The following is a 13,419-nucleotide window of genomic DNA, read 5'->3' as shown; positions in this document are numbered from 1 at the left end:
AAAGGCATGTTTCCTGGTGGCTCCTGGAAATCCTGGTCTGTAGCCCTGGCCTGAACTTTCCAAATTGAGGTTCAAGCCAAGGACGTGGTGGTAGGAGAGCAGGGGAGGTTAAAGCCACAGAGCTCCCAGAAGCTGTCCTTAAGGCCAAACAGATGGTGAGCCAGGGGCTTTGACCTCAACCCCTCTCAGCACCCCCTCCCTGAGCTGTCAGTGGGCTGTGATGCCAAGAATCCTTCAGCAGGGCTGTTTGGTGGCAGTAATGGAGGTGCCACCAGCATGCTGAGTTTGAGTTTGAGCTTTCTCAGTGGAGGGCAATGCTGGGTATGGAGCCATTGAAGCTGACCTCAGGGAGTCCAGTTGTTCTGGGGGTACCTAGGTTTTGCCAAAACCCCCTGAGGGAGTGACAAAGCTCCAGCCTTTGCTCTTTGATCTGTGTGACCATGGAGAGGTCATCACTGTGAGCTCCCTCCCCAGGAGGCAGCCACTATGGGGTTCTCAGGCCCAGCGCTCCCTCCCCATCTCTGGAGGGGGTGGGGCATCTGCGCTCAGGGCAGTGGATCCTGGGATCCTGGATGATTTTCCTCTGTGTGTGCCTTTTTATTTTAACCCTGTGGTTCTCTGCCAGGGGCGAGTTTGCACACATACACCCCACCAGGGGATATGTGATAATGTCTGGAGACATTTTTGGTTGTCACACTGGGATAGGGAAATCTACTGGCATCTAGTGGGTAGAGACCAGGGATGCTGCTAAACATCCTACAATGCACAGGATAGCCCCCCATAACACAGACTTATCCAGCCCAAAATGTCAATAGGGCCGAGGTTGAGGAACCCTGTTAACCCTCTGACAGCCCTGCCCCAGAGCTCACAGGAGCAACAATCATAATCATAACTGCCCATTTATCAAGTGCCTTCCGTGTGCCAAGAACTGTGCTAAGTGCTATACATACATTGTCTGGGAAGCCCAGGCATCCAGTGGGGTGACCCCAGGGAGTTCTGTAGGTTTCCATTTTTATAGGAGCAATAGAATAATAATGAGTTAGAGATCCTGAGGTCTCTGTTCCCCAGCTCTTAAGGTCTTGCTCAGGCTGGCTAACTGGCCAAGCTCTTAATGAGCCTCATTACTGCACTGATGGGGACAACCTCTCCCTGGCCGCCCCAGAACAGGCAGTCCGCCAGCTGTCCAGGGCCAGCCCATTCCTGCAGCAGGAGGCCCAGGGGCAGGGCCAGGCCCAGGGGCAGGGAGGCATGCCCAGAGACACTGACTGTGCCCTTCTCATACCTGCCCAGGTGGGCCCCAGGATTTGGACAAGCTCCCAGGGTCTTTAAGGGACAAGCCCACCTATAATGGGGATATTCTCAGAAAGGTCACCCTGCACAGCTCTTTTGTTTTAAAGGCAAGCCCCACACCTGGGGCCCTTTGCCAGGTCTGCCCAAAGCCCTGCCAGCACTTTGGAGTCCCAGCTGGGCTATTCTGCGTCCCCTGGACAGGTATATCTGACACTTCAACCTCCCAAAGCAAATGTCTCAAAAAAGTGGGGCGGGGGGGTCCTAAAAAACAACATAAGCTAACAGAGGCAGCAAAACCCACAGCTAAAGGCAGCCACCATCACTTCTAGATTGCCAGATTGCTCAGGTTGCAATAGAGATCTATTTAGCTCCCATCAGTGCCAAGAGTTTTACATACATCACCCCATGCAATCCTCACAGCCTATTATTATCCCCATGTTACTGATGAGGAAAGTGAGATTCGAGGGGCTGAGTAACTGGCTTAAGATCACACAACCAGTGGAGGAGCCTGGATTCAAATGCACAGTACATGTGCCCCACCTAGCTTCCAGCTCTCATGGCCCCGCTCGTTAGCTGTTTGATTATGGGCAATCCCCCCACCCAGGACTCAGTTACCTTACCTGTCAATGGGAACACTAATGTCTGCCCTACCTCATAGGACTGATGGGAGGGTTAAGTGATCAGGACTAGCAAAGGGCAAAGACTTTCACATTAATGTGACTTGTGACAGTTACACTTACCTCTTCGTTCTCCTACAAGCAGCCCAATGTGCGAGTGGTCCTAAACACGCACACCTCAGGCCCCTTGCCAGGGAGGTGAGAGAGGAGGTGTTGGGCAGGCTTTATGTTTTATCTTTGAGCACACCCCCGTTCCCAGTAGAGAGGACTCAACTTCTTGCTCACTCCACTCTCCTCCACATCCATCCGCTGATCGACAGCCCTCTCTCCTGCCAGGACATCGCCTCGCCCAAGTTCTCCATGCCCTCCCCTGTCCGCACTGTCATTGCCGCTGACTTCGACAACGACCAGGAGCTGGAGGTCTTCTTCAACAACATCGCCTACCGCAGCTCCTCCGCCAACCGCCTCTTCCGGTAGACGCTTCAGCCTGGCTCGTGCCATTAACTTCGGCAGCTGGGGGAGGTTAGGGAGGAAGGTTTAGGAATCAGAAGGGGAGGGTTCCAAGGGAGTCAGTGCCAAGGTGGAAGGAGGTCCCCTGATGGAGAAACAGAAAGAAGAGGGAGGAGCAGAGACTGAGCAAGGGGCTGCAGGGGGACAGAGGGAGAGTCCTGGACAAGGAGCTGGCCTCCTGCTGGGGCAGGGAAACAGGCAGGGAAACGTGGTCCAAAAGTATGCCCGGAAGCCAAGATCCACAGGATATAAATCCACCGCCACAAACAGGGTTACGGTGTCAAATCTGTTTAGGTAAACCCAAGTTAAGCAAAGTTAAACAGGTTTACTTACTGTATAACATCTCAGAGCCTTTAAAATGCCCTTGAGTATTTTACCTTCCAAAAGGAGGATAGAGTACTGCAAACAGATTGGACTACAGGACACTGCTTTCAAAGATTGTCTCTTGGGATTGGTGTTCTACAACACATCCTTTGGGGAATGCTGAATGAGACAATGCAGTGATAGCCAAGAAAAAGGGCATTATAGGAATCAAAGGAATCTGGAAGCAAGTGCTGTATCCAGGGAGGAAGGCTGGGTTTTCTGAGGCACCACTGGCATCAGAATCACCTGGAGTGCTTATGCCAAATGCACAAACCCTCAGGGGTCAGGACCAGGAATCTGTGTTTTTAACAAGTGCACTGGGCACCTGGTGATTTTTATCTCACTGGTTTGAGAACCACTGTTGGGGCACAAACCTCAGGTCCCATGTGGCTGAAGACTTCCCTGTCCCTGGCCTACAACATGCTGATGGGATGGTGATGGATGATGATCCAGCACATGGGCCTGCTCACCTGCTCGGCTCCCCAAGACCCCCACCCCTATTAATAAATGGCGAGAGCTGTGACTAAGTGTGTTTTAAAATATAATTATTAACAAAGCATCAATCTTGACTAGATGTAATCACTCCCTGAAGGCACCAGATTTACTAATTAGGTGCCTTGCAAAAAGCTTATTCACAACTTCCAGATTAATTGCAGAAGATCAATTGCTCGTTAACAGAGACACTGCTTTCCTTCTCTGGCTGATAAAGTGTCACTCACCAGGACCCCAAGCACCAAGGAGTCTAGTGCTCCTGCCTCTGTGGCCCGAGCCCCAAGCACTGCCCCTGTCTCCTCCTACTCAGACACTGCCCAGCGTCCCTGGAGCAGGCTGTTTATAACCTTCGGCCGCCCCAGTGTGGGCTGGGAGGAGGACAGGTTCACCACATGGTTAGTGTGTTGACTTACACACAGCGGTGCGGAAGCCACTTCCCAGGTACGTGACTGTGCTGCAAGTCCCTGCAGCAGATGGCTGGGTCCTGAGCATGCAGTGAAAAGTGAGAGAGGGGCCACAGCTGGGGCTGCCACTCCGCTGCAGCTCTGGAAGCCATGACCCCACCTGCCCCACACGGCGAGGGCTTTGTACCTGTCGTTGAACAGAACATCGTGAACTCCTTGGTCCTGGTGCTCCCTGGTGCACTCCAAGCACTGGGGACTCAAAGCCTCTGTGTGCTTGTGTCTGTAAGTCTTTTAATGACACCTGGGGTACCCAGGGAGTCCCAGGGTAGTGCAAACAGTTAATGAACTCAGCTGTTAACGCAAAAGTTGGAGGTTCGAGTCCATCCAGAGGCACCTCAGAAGAAGGACCTGGCGATCTGCTTCTGAAAAATCAGCCTTGAAACCCCTATGGAGCACAGTTCTACTCTGACACACATGGGTCGCCATGAGTTGGGGTCAACTCAGTGGCAAGTAGTTAGGGTAACCAGAGAAGTCATCACCCAAACCAGGACACTTAGGAGAGGGAAAGGGGACTTATTAATAATAACAGCAGGACAGCAGGCATGAATGGACACTGTCCCAGGCCACCCGGGACATGTGCAATCACCCCACTTACACATCTAAACCTCCTCTGATCTGTTCTCATCTCCCCACCCTCGTACGCTCCCAATTCCTGCACCCGGGAAAAGGTCCCCTGTCTCCTGTCCTGCAGAGTCAGTTGCTGAGCATGCAAATCTGGCTGGCCACACCCCTCTTCCACTTAAAACTCTTTAAAGCTTCCCATGGCCTTCAGATTAAGCCCAAACTGCTTTACATGACCCACAAAAACCAGTTGTCATTGAGTCAATCCCAACTCATGGCGACCCCATGTGTCCATGTATGTCAGAGTAGAACTGTGTTCCACAGGTTTTCAATGGCAATTTTTCAGAAGTAAATTGCCAGGCCTTTCTTCCAAGACATCTCTGGGTGAACTCAAACTGCCAACCTTTCAGTTAGCAGCAAAGCGCCTTAACCATTTGTGCCACCCTGGGACTCCACAAGGCCCTGCTTTTGTTCCAGCCTTGTCACTCTCCATTTCCCCCTTTACATCTAAGCACCAGACATACTGAGCTGCTTTCAGTCCTTGGCTGAGGGGCCTGGACCTCACACTGCCCTCACCCTTTACCCCTTCATCTAAGGAACTTAGACTCACTCATCGTTCTGATCTCAGTTTAACTGGCCTTTCCCCTGGGAAGCCTTTCCTAATTGCCCAAATCTGAATGAGCGCCCCAGTTCTGTGCTTCCCTCATGCCCATTTTCTCTGTCAGCCATTAGCACTCTGCGTTGTGATCCCCTGTGGACCTGGCAGCAGCCTTCCAGGACTCTGAGCCCATCCTTCCTGGTGCACGCCATATCCCCAGGCCTGGCACGGTGCCCAGCACATAGTATTTGCTGCATAAGAATGTGTTCATTACCAGTACCAGTTACCATCGAGTCGGTTCTGACTCATGGCAGCCCTATGTGTATCAGAGTAGAACTGTGCTTCATAGGGTTTTCAATGGCTGGTTTTTTGAAAGTAGATCACTAGGCCTTTCTTCTCAGGCAGCTCTGGGTGCACTTGAAACACTAACCTTTCGGTTAGCAGCCAAGTACATGAACTGTTGGCACCACTCAGGGACTCCTGGGTTTTATCGTTCAGAACCCATGACTCCCATAACTGCACTGTCACCTGAACCAAGAGGTGTCTGCCCAGCTGCAGCAGAGTCCGCAGGACACGCATGGTCAGAGGAACTGTGAGTGTTAGCAGGCCTAGGCTTGCACACCTGCAGCAGGTGTGCACACATGCAGACACATTGTCTCAGGCTGCACACATGGATATGCTCAGCATAGATGCCTCACGTGGACAGAGGACATGCTCATGGGGCATTGGCTCAACGCTGCAGACACCCTGCAGTTCTGCAGTGCTCTCTGCCCTCCAGCCACCAGGGCCTCCAGCTCAGGGAAACCCGCCCCCCTCCTGCAAAGCACTGGCCCCATCACAGCCCTCTAGTGGTTCTCTATGATTTCAGTCTGCAACAGCAACCTGCAAAGGTGGTAGGGAGCTCCATGACTGCTCCACACATCCAGGGCAGAGCAGTCACAGCTGTGAGAAAATAATGAGTGGGAAAAATGAGAGGGGGGGAAGCAGGCTTACCACCATCATCAGCATTAAGCTCAGTGTGGAGGAAGAGCAGGGCCTTTACCGTGGACTTTTCTGAAGCAAATATTACCAAGATTCAGAGTTCAAAACAGACAGGACCCCTTCAGCCCAGAGGGACCACTTTCCTCCCTTTTGCATCTGGAATCCACCCATGCATCCCACAGACATGTGCTTGGAGCTTCGGGGAGCCAGGCCCGTGTTAGATGCTGTGGGCAATGCAGATGAATAATGCATAGTCCCAGCCTGCAAGGAGCTCACAGTCCACCCGGAGAGATAAGATGCAGTCATACAGAGCTTTAACACAAGGTAGAAAGTGATAAAGGCCACAGAAGTGATAAAGGCAGAGCAGGAGGGATTGCTTCTAGCAGGACGATGAGAGAGGGCTTGGAGGAGGTGGCATTTGAGTGAGGTTTGGACCCTGGGTAGGACTGAGAACTAGGAAACCCAGGGGCCACTTGGAGGAAAGCGAAGGTCAGTTGAAAGGAGTTCTGTCCCCTCCCCTTCTCCGTCTATCAACTGCCCTGCCCCAGGCTGTCTATAATTCATCCATTAGAGAAGGAAAAATCAATATTCACCAACGTAAATTAAAACCCAGGAAGGGGACGGCTAGGGTGTAGGCAGGGTCTGTGAGCAGAGTGGCTCCATGGGCATCCAGGGGGCAACCTGGGCACAGTGGGACCTGGGAATGCTCAGGGGACAGAGGATGGAGCAAGTGGGCCTCCAGGTCCAGGGGCCTGGCCGGCATACTCCTGGGGCCTGGCCAGCGTACCACGAATCCATGAGTGGCCTTGTCTCCTCTCCCACAGCATCATCCGCAGGGAGCATGGAGACCCCCTCATCGAGGAGCTCAATCCCGGTGACGCCTTGGAGCCTGAGGGCCGGGGCACAGGTAAGGGGCCTCAGGGCTCTGGCCTGCACTCCCCCTGCCTCAGCACTGTCCATGACCTGGGGTGAGGGGCGGTGGGGCAGCAATCCCACACCCAGTCCCCTTGCTCCCTCTCCTGTCCCTACCACCCTGAGGGCTGAGGGTAAGAGCAGAGATAGGCCTCCCCTGAGGGGCTGCTGGGGGTATGGGAACCCACAGGCATAGCTCTCTGGTGATGCCTTGACAGTGGGGATGGAAAGGAGTGGAGGAAGCAGGTGGTCCTGCAGTCTGACCTGCCCATCTGGGCACTCAGCTTGGTGTCAGAGAAAGAGCACTGGACCAGGCGTCACAAGACCTGGTTCTGCCATTGCCTCCCTTCATGATCTTGGAAAAGTGACTTCATTTTCTGGGCCTTGTTCTCCACATCCATAAAACGGGTAATTATATCTGGCCTCCTCAGCTCTCTGGGTTGTAGTGAGGCCCAGAGGGAGACCATGTGTCTGCAAGCATTTGATAAAACGGACAAAAGCTGTGCAAATATAACCAAACCCTCTGCCATTGAATCGATTCCAACTCACAGTGACCCCATAGGGTTTCCAAGGCTGTAAATCTGTATGGAAGCACACTGCCACATCTTTCTCCCACGGAGCTGCTGGTGGTTTTAAACCACTGGCCTTTCGGTTAGCAGTTGATCGCTTTAACCACTGCACCACTAGGGCTCCTTGTGCAAATACAAGGGGTGGTTTATTATTCAAACTGTAATAGAAAGACCAGAAGTCCTCATGGTCTGATCCATCTGCCCGCACCCTCCCTGTGCAAACATCCGGGAGGAGGGCAGGAAACTCCCCTTCCAGGCATTTCTGTTAGGACCCAGAATCATCATTGAGTACTTGCCAGCTCATTTCATACTCAAGGTAATTGTAAGAGGTAGCTAATGTTGCAGGAAACTGAGGCACAGAAACTAAGTTTAGTGTCTTGCCTGAGCTCACACAGTTGGCGTTTCCAGCCCCAGTCTCCCCACCCCCCCCCCCCCAGCACCACCCTGTTTCTTTTGGCCCATCTCCCAGACTCAAGGCTGTGGACACTGCACCTTTCTGGGACCACCCCCCCACGCCGCCGTACCGGTGGGTCTCCTGGCCCTCGGGCAGGAGTGAAATCCGTGTTGTTGCAGGGGGCGTGGTGACGGACTTCGATGGAGACGGGATGCTGGACCTCATCTTGTCCCACGGAGAGTCTATGGCTCAGCCGCTGTCCGTCTTCCGGGGGAATCAGGTGGGCTGCCCTGATCAGGAGTAGATGAGGCAATGGAAATCCCAGGGCCTTGTGGAAGCCAATAAACTCCCAGCAGCGCAGGAAAGCTCCACGAAGGGCTCTTCCCTGCAAGAAGGGCTGCCTTCCAGGAGGAGCCCTTCACCCCTCTGCCCTTCACCGCCACTTCTCCAAAAACTGGTTTCCCTGACTCTAGCAGCTTTCCCACCCTCCTCTCCCAGGACCTCGCTTTCCCTCCAGCCCATCTGTCTTTGCCCAGCTCACCTTCCTTGCCCAGCTTCCTCTTCCTCTCTCTTTCCTCTGTCCTTCTCTCCGTCTTTCTCCTTCTCTCTCTCCTTTCCCTCCCCCTCAGCCCTCCCTCCCTACCTTTCCTACCTTCCCTGCCCCCACATTGATGCCCAGTGTCTACATTTCCCCTCCCTGCAGGGCTTCAGCAACAACTGGCTGCGAGTGGTGCCTCGGACCCGGTTTGGGGCCTTCGCCAGGGGGGCTAAGGTCGTGCTCTACACCAAAAAGAGTGGGGCCCACCTGAGGATCATCGACGGGGGCTCGGGCTACCTGTGCGAGATGGAGCCTGTGGCACACTTTGGCTTAGGTGAGTTGGGGGCCTTGGAGGGCAGTGAGCTGTTAACAGCAACATTGGGTCCTGAAACTGCATCCACAGTGCTGAGTGGTTCAGGGAGCCGCAGCTTGAGCATCTTCCAGGGACCACTTTATGTGGGCACCCTTGGCTGACACCAGCTCCTAGAGGCAGTCCCTGCTCTAAGATAAACCTGAGCTCAAAGTGAAAAAACCAGTTGCCATCCAGTCAACTCTGACTCATGACAACCCCATGCTTGTCAGAGTAGAATTATGCTTCATAGGGTTCTCACTGGCTGATTTTTCAGAAGTAGATCACCAGGCTTTTCTTCCAAGGTGCCTCTGGGTGGACTCAAACCTCCAGCATTTGAGTTAGCAGCCGAGCACATTCGCTATTTGTACCACCTAGGGGCTCGAGCTCAAGGTGAAGGGGACAGGAAATGCTGGCCATGTTTTCATGCCCCTCTCCTTGCCTCAGTCATGTTAGTCCACCTTGGGGTCAGAATATTTAATCCTCCATTTGGCCAAGGCCAAGGCCTTATTCTTCAAACATTGGCCTGCATCCCACTTATCCAAACCAACCATTTTTGTGGCCTCTTGGAAGTGGGCTCAGTGGTTAAATTAAAGCGGCTCACCAAACCTGGTGTTTTTCCTTGGACAGAAGGTTTAGGAAGCCCATGTGTTCTCAACACATGATGTCACCCCCAAGGGGGCAAAAATTGACTCTTGGGTGAGGGACAAAATAAAATCTTACTCCTTTTTTTTAATATGTATAAAAGCACGGATATACATACAGTACATAAACAGATATACAGTATATCTGTGGTATTAGTGAGATATCACTACACACTTATTAAACCAAACCCACCGCCATCAAGTCGATTCCAACTCATAGCGACCCCATAGGGTTTCCAAGGCTGTAAATCTTTACCGAAGCAGACTGCCACATCTCTCTCCCGCAGAGGAGCTGGTGATTTTGAACCGCTGACATTTCAGTTAGCAGTCAGACACTTTACCCACACACTTGTTAGAAGAGCTAAAATAAAAAATCATGACAATAGCAAATGCCAGCAGGATATGGAGAAACTGGATTTCTCATACCTTGCTGGTGGGAATGTAAAATGATACAGCCACTCTGGAAAACACTTTGATGGTTTCTTTAAAAAAAAAAAACTAAATATACAACTATCATGTGACCAAGCAGTTGCACCCTTGGGCATTTGTTCTTCTTGTTGTTAGGTGCCATCAAGTCTATTTCAACTCATAGCAACCCAATGTGACAGAGTAGAACTGCCCCATGAAGTTTTCTAGGCTATAATCTTTTCGGAAACAAATCACTAGGTCTTTTCGAACGCTGAGCTGCTGGTGGGTTCAAACCACCAACCTTTTAGTTAACAGACGAGCACTTAACCATCACACCACCAGGGCTCCTTCTTGGGCATCTATCTCAGACAAATGAAACTTATGTTCACACAAAAAGCCCTGTATGCAATTGTCATATGTCCATTCAGCTTCATTTGTAATAGCCAGAAACTGAAAACAACCAAAATGCCCCTCGGTAGATGAACAGTTAAACTGTGGTGCATCTATACCACAGAATAGTACTCAGTAATAAAAAGGAATGAACTATTGATATACACAACTTGGATGGATCTCAGAAGCATTATGGGTGGAAAAGCCGATGGCGAGGCCAGTGCTGGGGCTGCATTCTCCTCCTCCACGTTCCACAGGCTGCCTCTGCTATCTTAAGGTGTGCGCCTTACTGGGTCCCTTCCCTGGCCAGAGTCTGCCTCTGGCAGGAGAACAGATCTGCTTCCTCAGCTAGGCAGCTTATTGGGTCGCTTGGTGGGACAAAGGCCTCCAGAGCTTCTGTGCCCTCTAGCCTGCCTGCCTCCCATGCTCCAGGTTACAGACACTGCCCCTGGTTCGGAGCCCCTCGTGACTGCCAGTCCCTCACTGTTTTGCAGAACCACCAGATTTGTTCTTGGTCTGAATGCTGGCTCAAACTGTGCCAGAGGGGTCCTCTGCAAGATCCACTCCCAGAAAGGCCCTCTGAAGGATGCTTCTGGGAACAGGCCCTGCCGGTCAGCATCAGCACAGGGGCTAGGCGGCTCAGCAGGTGGCAGGGTCAGCATGCCTGGGACACAGGGAGGGGCCGCAGGCTCTATCCCTGCAGCTCCAAGGCCCCTCGCAGTCCCCGAAGTTTCCCCTCACAGAGGGAGCATGGCACAGGCCTTCCTGATTGGTGGAGGAGCCTGCAGTGGAGGGGGAAGACAGGAAGATGCAGGGATGGAAGGAAAGACTGATCAGAGAAAGCAAGCCAGCCGGGAGACAGACAGAGGGAGACAAAGAGAGCCAGAGAGATGTGGGAGAGATACAGATGAGATGGAGAAGAAATGCCGCCACCCTCCAGGCTCACAGTCCAGTGAAGGAGACAGGTACACACAGTAATTCTGACACAGGCAGATTTGGAGGCCATCCTGGCCCAGTGGCCATGAGAGGACAGGGCAGGAGAAGTTAGTTCTGCTCCAGGGCAGCTTTCCCCAGGAAGTGGAACTACAACCAGGCCTGGAAGGAGGATAGGAATTTAAGTGTGGGTAGGGGCTGGGGAGAGCTATATTCAGTATGACCAAGGAATGGAAATGGCCTGGTGGAAGCAGGCCTGAAAGAGCGGCCAGGGACAAACCATCTGGGCCCCCAGAGCCAGGCTGGAAGGGCAGGTAGAACTGACGGGGCGGAGGCTGTGGGGGAAGCTCTGAAGCCTCTAGCCGAAGCCGCTAGCCGGGGCTGTGTCCTGGAGGGAGGGCAGCATTTGTATGTTTTCAGAAGCCCTTATTTTTTTCTGATTGTAAGAGTCATGCATATTGATTAGAGAAAAATAAGAAAATATAACAAATATTAAAAAGCAAGTAAACATCACCCACAGTCTCACTGTTGTGTTTGGAATATTAAATATGAAGTAAATATTTCTCCCTTCTCCCTCCCCCAACACCATGGATTCGTTTATTCAGTATATACTTACTGAGCACCTACTACGTGCTAAACACTAACTAGTCACAGATCTTTGCCATTGATGATCCTACATTCTAAGGGGAGGAGGAGAAACATGTAATACGTAATAATAAAACATAATAAGTAGGTAAATATATCAAATGTTAGAAGGTGGTAAGTGCTATGGAAAAAACAGGGTAAGGGGATTAGAAATGTGGAGGGGAAGGGGCAGGTTGCAATTTCAAATACAGGCACTCCCTGACGTATGCCGGGGCTCCCTTTCTACGGCGCCATCCCAAGTTGGTTAATGCCACATTTACCTCACTTTTTTTTTAGTTTTCATTACTATTGCCATTTATTATCGGTATCTTTATAAATCATAACATTGAACATCTTCAGGTGAATATCTGATAATGATAACATCAGCAAATTACTTGCTGCAACATTGTATGTAGTACATATTACTGAAGATAAGATGTACCAAAAAAAAACTAGACAGTCATACGTGCAGTTCGTCATAGCTCATATATGTCTTGAATCGGGGACTACCTGTACAGTGGTCTGGGTTGGCCTGTTCACAATTCCATGCTTTTTAATATGCTTTTATTACATGCAGTATACACAGGAATACATTTATAGAGATATACTATTTGGGATATTTTTTAACAAAACTGATTACACTCTTCCTGTTGTTCTGAAACTTGTTTTGTTCTCTTAAAAATATACCCTGATCCCCACTGGGTCTCTCTCATTTTCTTTTAGCGCTGCACAGTATTGCATTGGGTGGCCGCATTTGCTCATCTGTTTAGCAAGTCCTCTATTGATGGGCAGTTAGAGTGTTTCCAAGTCTGAGCAGTTTAGTTTGTGTGTCGGGGTGGGGAGGTGGGGTGTCCGAACTTGAATCCTAGACAGGCATGCGGGAAGTTCAGCATGACTGAGCAGTCAGGTGGGGCCGCGGCTGACCTGGGCACCTCCCGCCCCTACAATGCTCCAGTGCGCCCTACGCGGCAGCGTGGCTCCTCCCTGCCTCCTTCCTTGAGTCACTCCCTGCCTCCTCCTGACTTTGCAGCGAGGGGTGGTGAGCGTGCACCCATACATGGACACCTACCTGTGTGAGTGTGAACGCGTGTGCCTCTCCGCAGACATCCCCCTCAGTCCGGCCTTTCCCCACACGCACACCGCGTCTGGCTCACCCCTGAGCTTGCTCGAGAACGCCTCCTAGCGGTGCATCTAAGCACGCCAAGCCTTGCTTGGTCAGCATAGTGCGACCACGGAGGATTCAGTGTTCTCATCCCTAGGGTAGCTGAGTACCCGGCTGCATCAAATCACGTAATAAAAAGTCAGGGACCTTGAGGGTGTCTTGTTCTCTGGAAGCTTCCCAGAGCGCCCCACTGTCTTGTGCAGAGCATCTCACCTTCGCCCTGGCCCAGGTTCCGCAGCCCGTGTCCTCTTGTCCTGGCCTTTCCTTGCTCCCAGGGTGCTGCCCAACCCCCAGGCTCATATATAAACATTTCTGCTTATAGCCCTTGCTAGGTGCCCCCCTACACCCACCCCAGTCCCCGCACACCCACCGTTCATCCTGGCTCTCCATGTCTTAACTGACTGCAGGCTGAAGCAGCTCACTACCAAACCCAGCAAATAAAATCAAGCACCAATAATCTACTTGCTCGGCCAGCCGACCCCAGGTCTTGACAGTACCCCCCCACCCCCCTCCTCGCCTTCCTTTCAGCTCATTGTTTGCCAGTGACTCAGAGCTGCCTCCAAGCCGGCTGGTGCTCATTTAGGGAAGGAAAATTCAGTGGCCCACATAAAATTGCTTTA

The 13,419-nt window shown here is 51.8% G+C and overlaps 1 protein-coding gene across 1 annotated transcript in view; it reads left to right on the top strand.

Annotated features, from left to right (window-relative positions):
* Positions 1 to 13,419, top strand: part of CRTAC1 (cartilage acidic protein 1) — a 146,965-nt gene that overhangs the window by 124,042 nt on the left and 9,504 nt on the right. The window contains exons 8-11 of the mRNA XM_004370008.1: positions 2,244 to 2,380; positions 6,701 to 6,783; positions 7,931 to 8,031; positions 8,455 to 8,623. Of these exons, the coding sequence (XP_004370065.1) occupies positions 2,244 to 2,380; positions 6,701 to 6,783; positions 7,931 to 8,031; positions 8,455 to 8,623 (490 nt within the window). The remainder of the gene's footprint in view (positions 1 to 2,243; positions 2,381 to 6,700; positions 6,784 to 7,930; positions 8,032 to 8,454; positions 8,624 to 13,419) is intronic.

Source organism: Trichechus manatus, unplaced genomic scaffold, assembly GCF_000243295.1.
Source record: "Trichechus manatus latirostris isolate Lorelei unplaced genomic scaffold, TriManLat1.0 scaffold00007, whole genome shotgun sequence".
Classification (NCBI taxonomy): domain Eukaryota; kingdom Metazoa; phylum Chordata; class Mammalia; order Sirenia; family Trichechidae; genus Trichechus; species Trichechus manatus.
Note: the sequence above shows the minus strand (reverse complement) of the source record. Positions and strands in the feature narration are given on the sequence as shown.